This window comes from Stegastes partitus, unplaced genomic scaffold (assembly GCF_000690725.1).
Source record: "Stegastes partitus isolate 25-593 unplaced genomic scaffold, Stegastes_partitus-1.0.2 Scaffold37, whole genome shotgun sequence".
Classification (NCBI taxonomy): domain Eukaryota; kingdom Metazoa; phylum Chordata; class Actinopteri; family Pomacentridae; genus Stegastes; species Stegastes partitus.
In genome coordinates this window covers 539145-555801 of record NW_007577768.1, presented here as the reverse complement: position 1 = coordinate 555801, position 16657 = coordinate 539145, and the positions used below count along the sequence as shown (strand labels likewise).

At 41.4% G+C, this 16657-nt stretch overlaps 1 protein-coding gene across 1 annotated transcript in view; it reads right to left on the bottom strand.

The window, feature by feature from the left end:
* Nucleotides 1-16073, bottom strand: part of hhip (hedgehog interacting protein) — a 33799-nt gene extending 17726 nt beyond the window's left edge. Inside the window, exons 1-4 of the mRNA XM_008302685.1 lie at nt 15491-16073; nt 11509-11701; nt 6819-6963; nt 4765-4966 (exon numbers count right to left, since the gene is read on the bottom strand). Of these exons, the coding sequence (XP_008300907.1) occupies nt 4765-4966; nt 6819-6963; nt 11509-11701; nt 15491-15760 (810 nt within the window). The 5' untranslated portion in view covers nt 15761-16073. The remainder of the gene's footprint in view (nt 1-4764; nt 4967-6818; nt 6964-11508; nt 11702-15490) is intronic.
* Nucleotides 16074-16657: the final 584 nt, after the last annotated feature.

The following is a 16657-nucleotide window of genomic DNA, read 5'->3' as shown; positions in this document are numbered from 1 at the left end:
CCCCAAAAGGCAGAGTTCCTCTGCAAAAATTTATGAGTACTACTAAATGTCAGATCATTGAAGTCAAATAAAAACAGAGTTATGTGGGAGTGGATGCAGCACCCTGTACAGCGGGATGTTAGCTGGAGCAGAGGTGACTGGCCTTTGCCAAAGAATGTCAAAAAGTTTCATCTTGGGAAGAGAAATTTTCAACCTCACCTTGAAATGCTGGATCCATATGTTGGATTTGGAGATGCAGTGACCCATATCCCCAAAATAAACTCACCATAGGGAGTAGGTCAAAGACCATGATTCCAAAGAGGCCTAGATCCGGAGCCAAAGGGGGACCACCAAGATACACAGTGGTTAAATGGCCTGAAATATTAGCTCCCTTGCTAATGACTAGCTCCTTCAGCAGCAGGCGAACAGCAGAGCTGGCACCAGAGCCATAAGAAACAAACACTGCATCAGTGAGCCTTTTACTGCAGAGCCAATCCAAGGAGATAGCTTGATTAAAAGAAGACAAAGTGCCAACCTTAGGCCCCTAAGCGTTGATCATGTTAAAACTGCTGCCAAAGCAGAAGTAGGTAAGATATTCTTGGCACGGCTCAAAAACTAATACACTGAATAAACAAACTAATTTAGAAAATGTACAAACTGCAGGTTTCACATATTGTCAGCAGCAAAGTGCATTTTCAGAGGTTTCAAGTTCTCGATTGTGGATTTAAAGGCTGCACTATGATTTAGGAGTTTTGTTCTGCCTTGCATCATAGTACATTAAACCAACTATATCCATGTATGCTGTTGAGCATGGTGATTATGCTACATATTTGTGTCATTTTATGTCACACAACATAAGCTGCAAAATTCTCTTATCATAAATGTTGTAGCTACAACTTGAAGCATCCTCTTTCTTACGGTCACTTAATGTCTTCACAACAGATGTTTATAGCAGGCTGATATAATGTAAATGCCTGCCATCTCCAAACCGCTATCAAACTATACAAATGACTGCTGCGCCGACTTAAAACACATTTTTCCCCCGAACATCTTTGTCTTTTCACGACTGCCATCATTCTTCCACAGACAGGCAGGGGGTTCTGATTGAATCTCTCACGAGGTATTATCTCTTCATTTTTCACAAACACCTGCCTCTGCATTCCTCTTTTCCCTCCAAATCAGTTCTCTGGGGCTCCGGCTTTGGCTCTGTCAAACTTCTGGCATCATTCCACAGAAAGCTGGGAACGTGAGGTGCAGGGATGAGGAGCGGTTGTTATCTCACATCTCACGGTACATTTCACGGAATGCTGACCCTGCCTGAATGGCGGACACAGTGACACACATAACACTACGATTTCTAATTCTGCAGGGGCAGCTGTCTTTGAGCGCTAGTGACACGTGTTGGGTCATGCATTGTTACCCTGAACCTTCTGATCCTTCTTCACTGGCTCGTGGACATTCCTCCACCAAAAAACATTCCACATGAGTTGACTAAAGAAAAACAATGTCTACGTCCTTCACTCAAAGACTACCTGAAGCATGTATGCTCACACCTCCCTCATACACAGCCAACACACTCGTTTCCTGTGTAGTAACACTCTGCCTTTTTCTTGTGCAATAAGAATCACACAGTCAAACCTCCACTGCAGCCCCTTCACCTGTTGATAGTTAAACCCTTGGACCAGAACTCAGCAATGCATGAATCCTCCCACCAACCAAGAACAAGATATAATCCATCATTCAAGTCATAAAGTTAATAGAAAGCTGATTTTTCTGCCTGCTACATTTATATAAGCACTTCAGCTTTCACTAGCAGGTTTCGCTGTCTAGTGAGATCAACATGAGTCTGACGCCACCCCTGCTTCTAGACAGAGTAAATAGTGAAGATGAGTAAGGCCACATTTTACTCTGGCAGCTCTGAGCTTCTGACAGCAGGGACAGAAAGAACAACATTCTCTGACTTATTTTGTTTGAACAGCGAAATATTTTATAGTAGGCCCACTCACCCCTGTTACAAAGGCTAATTCATGTGAGTAGACTGTCAGCTCTGGGGTGCTGCTCAAAGATGTCTTCATTTATAAATTCACTGTCACTATCACACATGCAACTCTCAAGCATCGTCTCTGGAGGTTCTACAGTGTAGGATGCTGTCATGGTTTTAAGCTAAAGCTCAGCATCAAAGTCAACCAAAACCACTAGACAGCACAGAATGCAGAGAAGATTTACACGTATATCAAAGAGTGTTGCTTTTAGTTGCATCGTAAAATCGTTTCCTTGAGAGCGACTCCAAAGAAGTTCAAGGGTATTCGTAGTTGTTGTCATGTCTAATTCTGTTCAAACATCTGTCAGTTACATCTTTATGAAGCTTTATGTAAACAATGTATGCTGGAAGCATTTCTCTCCAGCAAAACATGTGAAGATGCGGTTGTGCACAACCCAGATCACGCCTGTGTGTGTGGTACCAGCAAACAGAATGAGCGACATACTCTAGTGTCCTCAGACCTCATGAGATATCTGTAAAATATGAGCATAACTCACAATTTAATAGTCATAAATACATTCTTACTCAGTTGCACATTGAATGGAACCGAAGAGGAACATGAATAGATTGGTGACCAAGCTGCATGACTTTAAGGTGTAATCAACTGTGATACACATCTTCTATAATCAAGCAGACTGACTGGCAGAAGTGCTTCCAGACCTCTTTTGTGAAGTATGTGAAAATAAACCTGGAAATCTGTGAACAATACTTAAAAAAAACAAAAACAAATGGGAAATCAGAACTGAAACGCTCAGTAGATGACATCTTGACATTAATGTTTTTGGTATGTATTTATATACAAAACAAATACATTGCTTATAAGATTGTTACTCTATTCAATGTTTTAATGCTTAAATGTTCAGTTTTGCTCAGACTCTCGCAAGAACAGTCAAAATTGGCTATATTTACTAAATTTGACCGCTCTGGTGGCATGGGTTGTGTGGCTAGTGTGGCTAGAGTGGGGGTGAGCTGGAGTATAGAGATTGAATTTCAGGAGAACACCCACAGCGCAGGTAGGAAGCCACATTACCACAGCACAGTATTGTTTCTGTGCAGTTCGCCTTAATTGGCACCGAGGGGATCCATGAAAGGAGGGGGAGAGAAGAGTGAGAGGAAACACAGAACATTACAATCAAAGCATGTGCATGGGGTTGATGATAAACCCATTATCTGCCCTGTCTCCTGGGTGCATGGGTTCCTCTCTCTGTATAAAGGACAGCTCCATCCTGTTGATGCTGCCAGTAAACACCTTAGCCCTCCCCTGGTTCTGTCCACCCCGTGTGGCTGGGAGCCCGTTCCGGCAGCCAACATCACAGAATAGGACTCCTGGGGCCTGCAGGGGATTGAGCCACATCTAATTGTCATAATGGTCACTTTATCCACAACCAGTTTTGGATTGAATTACGATAAGAGAGCTGAGAAGAGCAGGGAGAGCATCCCGCCGGGGGTAGTTGCACATTCAAATGCTGTGCTCCGTTTGACTCCTTGTAAGCAAAGGGTCTTGTCAGTGGAGGAGCAAGAGGCATGCGTGATAGATAAACTTCCTGTCTGGGAGTGTGGCCCCCAAACATCCCAGCTACGCCAGCTCCTCATGGAATCTAAACAGTTTTTAACTTTTAAATTCAAAATCTGAGATCCTCTAAGGATTAGGGATGAAAGTTAAGTCTAAAGATGTTACTGTGATGATTAAATTGTCGATGCACCTGCAATATCCATACAGAAAAGAGATTTTTCAAGATCTAGCACCTTACTACTACACACATTTTTTGGGAATACATCTTCTTGACGACACAACAGATGCAACAGTTACCAAAAATCTGGATCACATTCAAAAGATATAAATGACAGAAGGTTATTCATGTGCACCTTTATTTCTTTGTTACTATTTTGCCTGTATTTATTTTTCTCAGACAGGGTCCTGAGCCAAACAGAAGTAGAACACATGTTTACTTGCCCTCTGGCACCCCAATATCCTATCAAGCTCCCTCTTCTGGCAAACAGATTGTCACAATGGTGTGTTGGGAGGCAGACAGGTTAAAGTGCTAACTCCTGTCAGAAAACATACATATCCAACTCTGCTCAACTTGTACTCAGCTCTGCACTCTGTATGTATTGTTAACCCATCATAACTACAGTAAATTAGCAAAAAGATATCACAGACATCTTATAAAAATGCCTCTACACAGGACAATTAAGAGTATGGACAAGCTTAGAATTTTAACCTGAGAGACTGGTATTGCAGTTATCATGTGGGGTATGTCACTATGATATCCGAGCCATGACAGGAACAATATGGGAAAGATTAAGACCGTCATTAAGCATTCATGTGAGCAGTAGCAGAAAATTAGCAGTTTGCACAATGTGTGCAGTATGTACAGTTAATTCGCAAATAATAGCGTAATGCACGATCACATTTGATGAATGACTGCTTATTTAGTCTAATTATATAACTGAATACTAAAAGTGAGCAGGCACCACTTTCAAGGGATTTATCTTGGCTGGAAACATTCCTAACACGTTTACATAAGTGCAAACATTTGTGTTGTAAAGACTTGTATTAAGACTCTGTCACATTACTTCTTCCTCTACAAATGTAGCAAAAAACTATTTCATACTGCATCAGCCAAGATCCTTTCCTTTTCTCTTGCTTGTTTACATCTGTGATCAAATTACATCCACATTACGATGCTACTTTAGCAATTCCTTCGGAACAGGTAACAATATGAAGGCGGACTTATTCCTACCTTCAGGCCGCTCTGCACCAGCTTGTGGATGTCCAAGAAGGGCTCCTTGATTAGCTCAAGGTCATGGTTGAGTATCCTGACAATTCCCTCCCTCTCCAGGACAAAGAGCCGCTGGGAACCATCACCACAGTGCACCACAGCCACCGGCTGCCTTAGACCACTCAACACCTCTTGGGCACAGTAGCAGTTGTGTTTGTGTTTCCTGGGTAACAGGGAAGATACAAAATGTCAGAGAATAATGGTAAAGAATCGAGCTATAGGGTAGAAGGGGCATGGGAGACTTTCAGGTAGTAGAGTTTTAAAGGAAGCATTACACAATCAGCAGTAAGATATTTGTTAAACCTAAACTTCTTATGACATGTACAATGAACAAAAATATAAACACCTGTCATTTAGCTTGTCTTAGTCTTGGGTGGACAGAACTTGAAATTTGCCTCAACTTGCAAGACAAGCTGTTGCATTTCTTCAATCACATGCTACTGTTTTGAAACAGTAAATCAGATTTTGCTTTTACCTAATACGAAGTAAGGTTTTTTCATCCTTGCTGATTAACTCATTTTGTGACTTGCCATTTATCAATGTGGAAGACTCTATTTTGATAAAGCCACTAACAATTAAATGTTTGAGGATTTTGCATGTCTTATACATACCTACCAATGCATCCCATTGTATGTATGTGTAAATGTGTTGTATTAAGGCTTAATGTTGATAAACTCCCTCTGCAGCCATCTGAGGGCACCGGGTACGTTGTTTTTAATCAGCAGTCTCTAATTGGAGTGAGAAACCTGAGTACGGTCCTCACACACAAGAGACAGCTGCAAACTAAACATTTAAAATTCAGTATTTCTTGTGGACCTATTTTACTGCTTGTGACAGAGATTTCTGCAATGACTTTCTACAATGGTTGTGAAAGTCAGCAAGTCAAAGTCAACTAAAACTTCTTTCTCCTCTTTAAATTCACTTATCTGGACAAAACTGTGTGCATCAACTTTGTCTTTTTAGAAGATCTGGCAAAAGAAGAGACAGGACGTTCAAACCAACCCTTCTACACCTGTCTTTCACTATGCAGGTATGTGACCATCCAATAGAGACAAGGTCAAGAACCCCTAGGACTATCTCATCTGTGAACATGACCACTTGGGTGCACTTTGGGCACTGATTTTAGGGGCAATATGAGGAGAAGATTATTGGCCACAAGTGATACCAGTCCATAACCATGTGACACATCCAACAATACTACATATGCTGAATTCTTTCTTGTCCTGTCCCATTTTATATGTACTTCTAGTGTGAGTAGTACATACCACCAGAAAAGGTCTACAATCTCTCCCTCTGTGCATTGCACGAGGTACACATGGGTCCTATGCCTTAATTCCTAAAAACAAAGCCTGTAATCTTAGCCATTAACGTTGACTTTTTTTTTACACTTTCTCCCAGCCTTAAACGTAACAGACTTCTTCTCAATGTCATTTATGTCAGTAAATTTCTCAGAGAATAAGACACTGAAGCAATAAATAAGCCCTGACTCTCTAACTGTCGGAAGTTATTTGACTGAATGTTGGTTGCTGCTATTCAGGTGCACATGCTTCCTGGCTTTCCAGCCTCAGGGAAAACAGAGATGAAAGGAATCCCCCCATGGACAAAAGGGCAAAGCCCTCTGTGATGTACAGACCTTTGCAGTGAGGGAGGCAAACAGAATGACGCAGGATAAGCATTTTCATTATGTTAGCAAAGCAGAGCAAAAGCAGTCTGGACAAACTTTGGGATTAGAGGAGAAATTGCATAGCATGTCTGTCTGAAAGTATGGAGTATGTCAAAATGGACCAGTGAACCCTGAACCTGTTACAGAGGCTACGCCTGTTTCTATAATAACATAAATATCATGTCTAAACATCTTGAATCTGAACTCATAGGTACTGACGAAACATGTAAAGTTCACTTGGTTGAAACACATGAACTAGTCACAGCTTATTTAAAATAATACTCTGCACATCTTTCCCAGTGTAACTAAGTCCTCAAATGAAAATAAACATAGTAAAAGTCAGGCTACAAACCTGCTGATATCTTCTATTTTCTCATCTCCCAAGTAGTTGGAATCTTGCCCATGTGGTTGCTTTCGTTGAAAATCTGGAAAGCATAAACTGGCATCTCTCCTCCCATAGTATTGGCAGAACTCATCCACATCGGCTTGGAATAGTTCTAGTAAACACAACAGATACAGACATAGATTTAGGGGTTACACGTGCTGTAGGTAGGACATGGTTAAATGATTTCCTGCACTTGGCACTGACTAAACCATAAAGAGTCAATGAACAGTCTGACAACATTGTATGGTACTTTAGTTCTCTGTGTATGTCTACAATGGACTACCTGTGCATTTATGAGGGTGTAAGAGACGATAAAGGTAAGTGGAGGATGAGGAAGGGAGAAGTGAAATTATGTGATATGCTTGTGTGCTGGGGAAGGTTGGAGTTACACTTGATGAGCCAAACCAAATCCTGGCTAGACGAGGCTGAAATGAACAAGTGAAGAGAAACTGGGCCAAACCAAATGGATCACAGATTAGACAGGGCTCCGTGGTGAACTACAGCACTTCCAGAGAGCAAAAAGACTACATTCTCAATTTTAGTTGACCCTGTCAATATTTTGAGTTATGAAATGATGCTTTTGCACGTTGTGTCCTGATGGATTCCTAATGGGAAAGACTCTGTGCCTGGCATTCATGAAGTCTGTTCAGCAACATAGGTGTCAGTAATGAGGTTGCATTCGCTTCAACTCAAGGATCCCTTCATTAAACATTAAGTAATAGTTAAATCCAGTGTATGGTGTCAGTGTACATCAGCTGCTTGCGTTTGAATTTATAGCACCTGCTAACAGAAGCGGAAGAAATGGTAAACCTATCGGAAATGGGTAACAACACCTTGCAAGCGGCTGCACGATACATCATGTTTGTACAAGAAGTGTACATCTAGTCTGCAGGAAATAGTAAAGAACTTGAAATACGCCAGTTCACAATCCGGCATGATCAGGGCTGTCATTTTTTCTCTCTGGCGATAAAAATAAAATATCTCAGCTGATTCATGGGTCATTTAAGAGTTGACTAGGTGGTGACAGATCCAGCAGTGTTCTTAAAAAATAGAAAAGCTATATCTAGAAAACAACACTGCATATATCTAGAAACCCAATATAAGCTCTACAGGGATTTTTACCATGTCAGAGCCAAATACATGATTAGTACAAGTAGAAAACTGGGTAAACTCAGGTCAAACTAATACATTGTTATCCTATAGAACAGCCAGTACATCTCCATAAAAGAGAATTCTGGGAACCAAAGGGATTTTAGGAATTTACGAAATAAGACAAAGCATTTATATAGCTTTTCATTGTGTTCTACAACCCTGCATATATAGACAACTTTGTAAAGTGACAAAAAGGAACGAACGTTATCATGACACTAATCCAAATTACAGCTTTTACTACCAGTGACGCTGTCTGCAAAACTGTGTTCATTCACGTAATTGGAGTTAAGTATTCTTAGGTATCCCTTAATGTTCTTGGATAAAAACGACCCAGCCACTTGTTTTATCCTTCAGACAGGTCTGGCTGTTTTGCATTACTGATCTGCACATGGGCACAGCATGTGAAATGAAATAATCAGCCCGTTAAATATGGCATGTAATTCCGAATAAACAAAAGTGTTTTCATGGTGAGAGATGTTCATTTCTTGCAATGTCAAACAAAGACATGATGTTCCCAAATGCTGACTGATTGCATTCTGCTAATTTAGCACATGTATTCAAGGTAAAACTGACATCACGTCATTCCTGATTTCCCTTTGGTCTGTTAGTTTATCTAAAATGTTTAAGAGCCAGAGCAAAAGGTGAGCTGCAATACCATTGCAGTCACACACAGCTATGCCTCCAGCCAGTGCAGTCACAACACTATTCCCGGCAAAAAGCAAAGTGTGCAGTTGGTCTCAGAGGCCCTTTGCGACCTAAAAACAATCTTGCCAATATTGTTTCCTTTAGTCAATCCCTCGGAGGACAGAGGAGAGCAAATACACCAGTGATAAAAACACAAACAGGACTCTCCCTGTCCCTCCTTTCATCTCCCTCTCCTGCCACACACCGCAAGGGCTGACCGCACCAAATACTGGAGGTGATAGGATATCCCCTCAAACATCTAAACACAACATGAAGATCAAACACACATAGAAACACACACACAGCTCTGGCTATACCACCCACACTCTTGTGTCTGCAGTTATCTTAACCATGCTGGTTGGGGACCTCGGGTGCAGGGTGGGGGGATGAGTGAAGGAAGATATGAGAGAAGAGGAGTATGGAGAAGGTGGGAGGCCCCTGGGCAGAAGTGAGAGTCAAGGCAGTAAATATCTTTATAGAGAAAAGGGGGCCAAGTACACGGCCTAATCAAGGGCCGGTAGGAAGTTTCATGGGAGAAGGACGACAGTTATGGATGCTGTAAAGGCTACTGTTTCAATGTAAAACTTTCGGACAGTGGTTTCGAAAAAGCGAAACTTAAGCAAGTGTCACATTGCCTGTTCAAATTTGTGGGTATATTCCTTTTTGTTGCCTCACGTGTTAGTATGCAGATGTATAGTTTCAAAAATATATGCATTAACTATTTTCAAGTACATCGAAGGGAAATATTGTTCTCTGTTATAGGATTCAATCAAAAGAACCTGTCTGTAGTTAGTAGGGTGTGCACACATTTTCACAATTTGTTGAAATATGTAATAGCTATGCAGTAATATGTGCAGTAACAAAACAAAAATAGGCAAAGAGTAGCATGCAAAAGAAAAAAGATAGGAGACAGAGAGAGTGAAGAAGGAACAGGGAAAGACAGGGAGAGAAACAGAGAGTGAGAGACAGAACTCTGTCCATATTCCTGGCTCCCCAGCGCTAAAGTTATACTTCCATCTGGTTATCTTCCAAGGCAACCTGGGTGGCCCACCCAAAGTACTTGACATCTTGATGCACTTCAGCAGTTTTACATACACACAACCTTTGTAGAAAAATAAATGTGTCATTCGTCACCACATATGCTGATCTGTGGGGGGCTGAGGAGGGGGGGGGTGAGCAGGGAGGAGCACAGCAGCGAACATGGGGAGGGGGGGATTCTTCTCCGGATTCTTCTCTTGAGCTTTTTTGGTTTGACTCTCAGTTCATGAGCAAGTTATAGAGCTCCAGACAAGACTTGTTCTTCCTCCTTCTGTCTTTGCTCTGTGGAGCCCCACTCGCCAACCTCAACTGTGGTTGAAGTGTTGTACATGATATGCCTACTGGTCATTAGATGCAGACTCAGATGGACTCGGATGGAATGTATGTGTTTGCTATTTGGCTACAGAGTACCATGTGGGTGGGTTGCAGACAAGTGTGTTTGAAACTGTTCTCTGTTTGCAAATCTCAGCAGATCTAATCAGTTTGTGGCGACAGAGATTGGAAGAAGACTTGGCTGGAGGAGAAGAGACAGTCAAAAAGTGTTTGATCATGTTTGGTATGCACTCTGAAGGCATAGGTACCTGTGATCTTGCATCCCTTCAAAGGAAATTCTTCTGAAGAGTAAATGCTTTCAGGGGGCAGAAGGGTTCCTATGTAACAGTACCATATACACAAGGTGAACTGTTGGATCAATGAGCTTCTTCCCTTTTTTGTGGATTCTCCTATCTCATAGTGGAACTCAAGTAGGGACGACATTTCAACACTTCAACTATGTTTAGAATCGTGAACTTATTATTCAAAGAAAACACTGTAATGGCACAGCATGAGACACGGGTTTGAAGGGGACAGTTTATGTCTGAGGAAGGCAAAGCACCCAGCAGTCATGTCTAGACTTCAGCTAGGGTGCACATGCATCCCAAATACAGAATCAAGCCCAGGAGTTGAGTCTGGCGAACAGCATCCAGGAATAGGTCATAAAATAGTTGATTTTGCTCCAGTCAGTCAAGTTTTCTGGTACACCGGTCAGGCGGGCTGGCTTTTGTCAGTGTACTGAGAAATTTGTTTTCACACCCACCTTTCTGAATCTAATATTTTCCATTTACACATCAGGAAATGTGTCAAATCTGTGTATTGTTACTACATTCAAGGTCAAACTTGTACTGACTAAAATAAACTTGCATAATCTGAACAAACCTAAAAAGGACAAGAAAACAAAAAATATCTGCACCTGGTGACATAAATTTATGCTTGCCTGAATATTGTCTCATAAAGAGCAAAAATATTCTGCTTTGCTTTGCTAATTTAGTTGTGCTACATGAGTGTTCACACTGATGTCTTGGTGTGTCTGTATAAGTTAAGTGTGGCAAGAGATTTTACTGATGCATTAAAATATAACAGTAAAATAGGGAACAAGGCAGCAAGCAAGTGAGCGGTAAGACAAGCTCAGCAACAAATGGAGGTGAGGTCAGATGAGGTAAGAGCTGGATAAATAAATATTCACAGACCAGACTACTGACGCACCACTTCTTGCATAAGTCCAAAAATCTGCCAGTTCTACATGTGCAAGCTGAGTCTCAATAAGAAATGAGGCCTGCTGTGAATTTTAATTAATCACAATCAGACATGTTAGTTCAAATGTGTGAGAGACTTAAATGAGCATGTATAACGTATGCTTACTTTCACTTACTCCGTTCCTGTGTATATGTTTGCTTGCGTACCACCAGGTAACCACACAGGCAATAATTAAAGTTACATTCATGACCATTATTATCTGTGTAATTACCTGGTATGTGCCCCCTGCAGGTGTAGTAGAACTCGCGGCAGAAGTCCTGGCAGAGCCGCGGCAGGTCTGGCTCCCTGTGTGGCATCTTATCCATGTCCAAGGAGTGGAACAACACCTGGGCATTGGGGGAGCAGCGAGCACACTTGATCTCCTCCAGGAGACGTCCACATTCTGTATTGTTGGTGGAGAAAATCTGGAGACCACACGCAACAAGAAACCAATGCCTGATTAAAATGGCGTGCTGTTAACTTTTACCACTTACTTCATATTACACAGGCAAAGCCGACGTGTAGTTTAGGATTTGCTAGAACTTTGGTGATATTAACATCGTAAATATTGCACTATGAAGTAGGAAAAGTTTAGATTATAAGCTGCACTTTCAATTCTTCAATATCATTCATTCCTGACCACTTTAGACACAGTATGAGATTTTCCAAGGCTATAACTATACAAATTGAGAAGTTTAAAATTATCTTGGTGAGTTCAAATTACCATTTAAAGGTAAACTGTTATACTTAGCAAACCTTTTAAAAGTTAAGAGTCGTATGTATAAGCTCACAGCATGTGTAAAATTAATGGTTTTGATTAAATATTTAGATCTTTCATTAAAATTTAAAAAAAAAACCACACAGATGCCTCACAAAACTTTCCCATACATCAGCACAAAATTAGCCAAATCCACCCCACGTACCAAACAGAAAGTCTCTTAACCCTACAAAAATACTCAAGATACAACAGCACATTCACATTAGTAGCTTTACGTTAACAAACCCCCTCTCCCATTTGACACAACGAGAGACTCTCTAGCTGGCAACAATGTGTAAAGCAACACTAAATGTCATGGACCTATTTCTGACTGCCCAAGACACATCACAAATTTAATGTCATCATTTAATGACTAAAGTGCTTGAGCTTGAATATATATTTATATATTTACAAACTCTGCAGCATCTCTACTCAGTCTAAATCAACACATCAAAAAGGCACTCCAATTCATCACTAGTAAGTAGTGCTGTTGACTCTTTTTCTCGTTCGTCTTAGTTTTCAAAGTTTCAAAAATCTGCAATTTTATTTTTTGTTAAATTAAATTAATATTTTCACATCATGCAATCCTAATACTCTTATATAGTCTCTATTCTTTGATACCAAATTGCTAAGCACTGAGGTTGGAACCCCCTTTCTTTTTGGAGAAATAAACAAAGAAATCTTCTAATTCTCTGCCTACTTACCCAAGTTCACAAACAGTTAAAGTCAAATTACAATTCCCACTTCTGACAGATCTCAGAGCATGAAATGAATGAAGCCAAATAAGAGCCTGGGGGTCATTACGCAAAAGTACACATAGAGTTAATCCAAAAGAAATTAGCAGGATTATTTACATAACAAATTAGCTATAATAAAACACAATGTAATCTGTTTTAGGTCAAGAGTGGTGCTGCTTGGGCAGCCAGGCAGCCAGGCAGGCAGGCAGGCTGGTAGTGCTTTGCTCTGTGTGAGGTCCATGTGTAAACACCAATTTAGAGATAGACAGGCACATCATTCCCACTCTGGTATCAACAAATTAGCAGTCTGTCGAAGTCAATTAGACCGGGGGACCCAAGGCTAACATATGGACACCTTACAATTCACTCTGGTTGCAGAACAAACTGCAACTCAGGAAAAGACTTTCTGCTGAGACGTTGTACAGAGCTGTGTTTATCCAACAGGTGGCTGAACCTATGGAAAAATCTGTGAGTCCAGCTGAAAGATATATTGACATATACACAGGGACTACCTCATTATAGAAGGCAGTATAAAGGACTAAATGATGAGGAAGACGAAATTCAAGTTTATCTGGGTTTTCATATGAACTCCAATCGAAATGACATTTTGCTCTATAATTTGTAGTGTTAATATTTTCCTCAAAAAGGGAGCTCCAGGCTGGCTATGACCCTGTATGTGTGGTGTGTTCCTCTGTCTCGGTGCCCTCTACACTCATGCCATGTAGTGTACAGGCATGCCTGCTCGCCTGCTCTAAATTGCCCATTGATTCTGTGTGCCATGGGCTGGCACAGGGTCCACAGAGAGTAGCATTTGTGTGCTCTCAGCCATGCCCTGTGTCCATATGCTGCTGGGATGGGCTCCAATGTTGCCATCATCCAAACCAGAACAAGTGGACCTTTGTTTGTTGCCTTTTGCTGAATCTCAGTGTGTATGTTCCTCAAAAATCAGGGAGAAAATAGTAATGAGGGTCAGCTGTTGCACTTTTGCTGAGGTCAAGAACAGAGCCATAATCAGAAACATGGAACTATAATGGCGTAAGGAAATAAAATTGTCAGTAACTTATTCCCAAGCTATTCCCAATGTTTACATTGCATTTTATAATACTGGCTTCACACCTGCAATGTTCAGCTTCATGTGGGAGAACAGCTGTTACAGGATTACTTCTTTTTTATGATCGCATCTGCATCATGGCTTGACAGCAAAATTGCCGGAACAAACATATTAATAAATATTAGCTCATTTAAAAACAAAAAATACCATTCAGCTGCAAAAAAAATAAAAAAAATCTGCAAACTTCTCATGGTCAGGGAGACTAAGAGTGAAAAGGGGGGCAGAGCACTGAGGTAGGCAACACTAAGCTTTAACAAAACACTTGTCCTCAGGGAATAGGTGTAAGTTTGCTGGCAGGGGGATATAGTGAAGGACACACACCCTCTCAAAGGCATTAACACTTGGACAGGGCTGATGACTGGGGGAGAGTGATGTTCTCCAGCTTCTCCCATTAGTGAAACCAACAAACACAATGGTGTTGTTGTTATTCTTTTGCCATAATCAGAAAGGGCTCCGTGTGTGGGCAGTGTAGTGGGGAGGAGGAGAAGTCGAGTTCGTCCCATTCAGTTTCCCCCCCTCTTATTTGCATGACTTGAGCAAATTAAATGATGCAATATGGCTTTTTGTCGCAACACAAAGTGAGATACCACCCAGCCACTGAATGATTCGAGGGGTGGTTTACATGAGAATGGCCCGATGAGAATCCGCTACAAGTTCTGGCGCATACAGTGGCTTTTTTTTTCCTCCTGCATTTCGAGGAGAGGTTTAAACCCTTTAGCTTAATGCTACACGACATTTTAACACGCATTTTTACCACTTCGGTCGACGCTACAGCGACAGGACTGTTGGTAAAAAGGCGCTAGCTTGGTACATTTAATGGAAGTTTCCAGCAAATACGTGAAACAAACAAATGTCTGTACGTTAACTCTGTGAAACACGACAAGGAAAACAAACCACTATCAGCTCCCAGTTGCGGTAAAAAATAAAAACAAAAACGTCGACGGTTGATTAAAAAGTACAACCGGGCTCCTACCTTTTCGGGTTCAACACTTTAGCTAGTAGCCTCTGTCCTGACAGTTGTAGCTCACTGAACAAGTAACGTAAATCGGCGAGCGATTGCCATGGTAACGCCGAAGCGCATTGGACACGCTGAATTAGAGCTGCACCAGATTGTGCAAAGACACATACCTGGTAAACAAAATGTACATTTATCCCGGACGCATGCAAGTTGCTTCAATTTCAGAGCAGGTAAAACAAGCGAGTAAACCGTCAGGAAAAAGACAGATACGAGCAGAGTAAGTTGCTATCAGAAGGTTGTTGATATCAAAAAGACAGGCTAAAAACATAAACCGCGATAACCCGCGCAGTAGGTCGCAAACGAGGGATTTCACACTCTAATAACAAATGTGTAAAAACACAAGGTGTGGTAAGGTGAGTACAACGTGTCACTGAGTGTATCTGAATGTTCTCTTCGGGACTGTGGAGCAGCACAGCCCCGGGGCAGCTTCCTTCGACCATCCCAACGTTCAGCTGTCGGCAATAACACGCAGGATGACAATACACAAGGGCTGTAAACGCATCTCCTGAGGCGCTCCGGCAGTAAAAATAAAAAACACCCAGTCCTTTTAATTTGAGGCAAATGCAACGTGGTGGATGGACTTTAACCTACCCTGGCATCCCTGCGGTGCAAGATCTGATAGGCGGCTCTCCTGGTGGGACAGCAGGACACCCGAGGATACAACCTGTGGCAAACTTCTCCGCTGCTGCTGCCGTCAAGCAACACTTTTCGCTCCCTTTTCTTCAGCCGCTTGGGCAAGCTCCCGTCGTAACATCTTCTCCTCCTGGGGCTTATCTCTCCCCTCTCGCCGAACTTTGCGTCCCCACATTCCCACACGTTGACCGCGATTGCCAGGACGAGCACAAATTGCAAATGCTTCATAGTTTCAAAAAATCATAAAATTAAAATAATAATAATAGTAATAATAATAATAATATATATATATAAAAGGAAAAATACAAGATATACCTCCTTTTTTTTCAAAAGAGAGAGGTTAACCTGCAGTGCAGAAGGTATATGTAGGCTATATTTATTTTAGCTCTATTTCTCCAAGCAGTCTTTCTCGTTTCAGAGAATTACAAATTAGTTGTTTGTAAACGCAGGTGTCCCAAAATTTGATTCACTGCTATGAAGGCAGGTGTTTAAAAATAAATTATTGCTTCTTTTGATTATATAGCACAAAATATTTTTTTAAAAATGTAGAAAAAAATAAAAATAAAAGCAAAGCAATAAGACAATTTATCCTGATGAACACAAAAAAGAGCCGTGACGTTCCTTTTCAGATGTAATTCCTTCAGAGAGAGTGTGGACATGCACGGGTTGGAAAAAAAACACATAAGAAAATAAAAGTTGCCTCTCACTAAAGTCCTCAGAGCGCTCACATGTTTTCTCGTGCTCTTTCCTCCTTCTTTTTAACCAGCGCGCGAGAAGAGGAGCGAGCGCGGTGACGTATGACTCCGCGGGGGCGCGCATGTGGCCGCAGCCGCGTCCACGTCGAGGTAAGCGGTTACCTGACGGAGGGGCGCGCGGAGACCGGAGGCAGCGAGGGGAGGGGGGGAGTGGTGCTGAGTGCTCACTGGACCTGAAAAAAAAAACAAAACAGTAAATATAAACGAGAATCATTCATCTTCTGCCAAGTTAAACCTCTGATGTAAACAAAATGTAAATGACATATGTTGATAATAGATCAGGGAAAACATAAAATACGAACTTTCTGCTGAATTTCCCAATCCATTAATAAAAAGATAACCCTCTTACTCCGCTTCTGCAGATGAATAA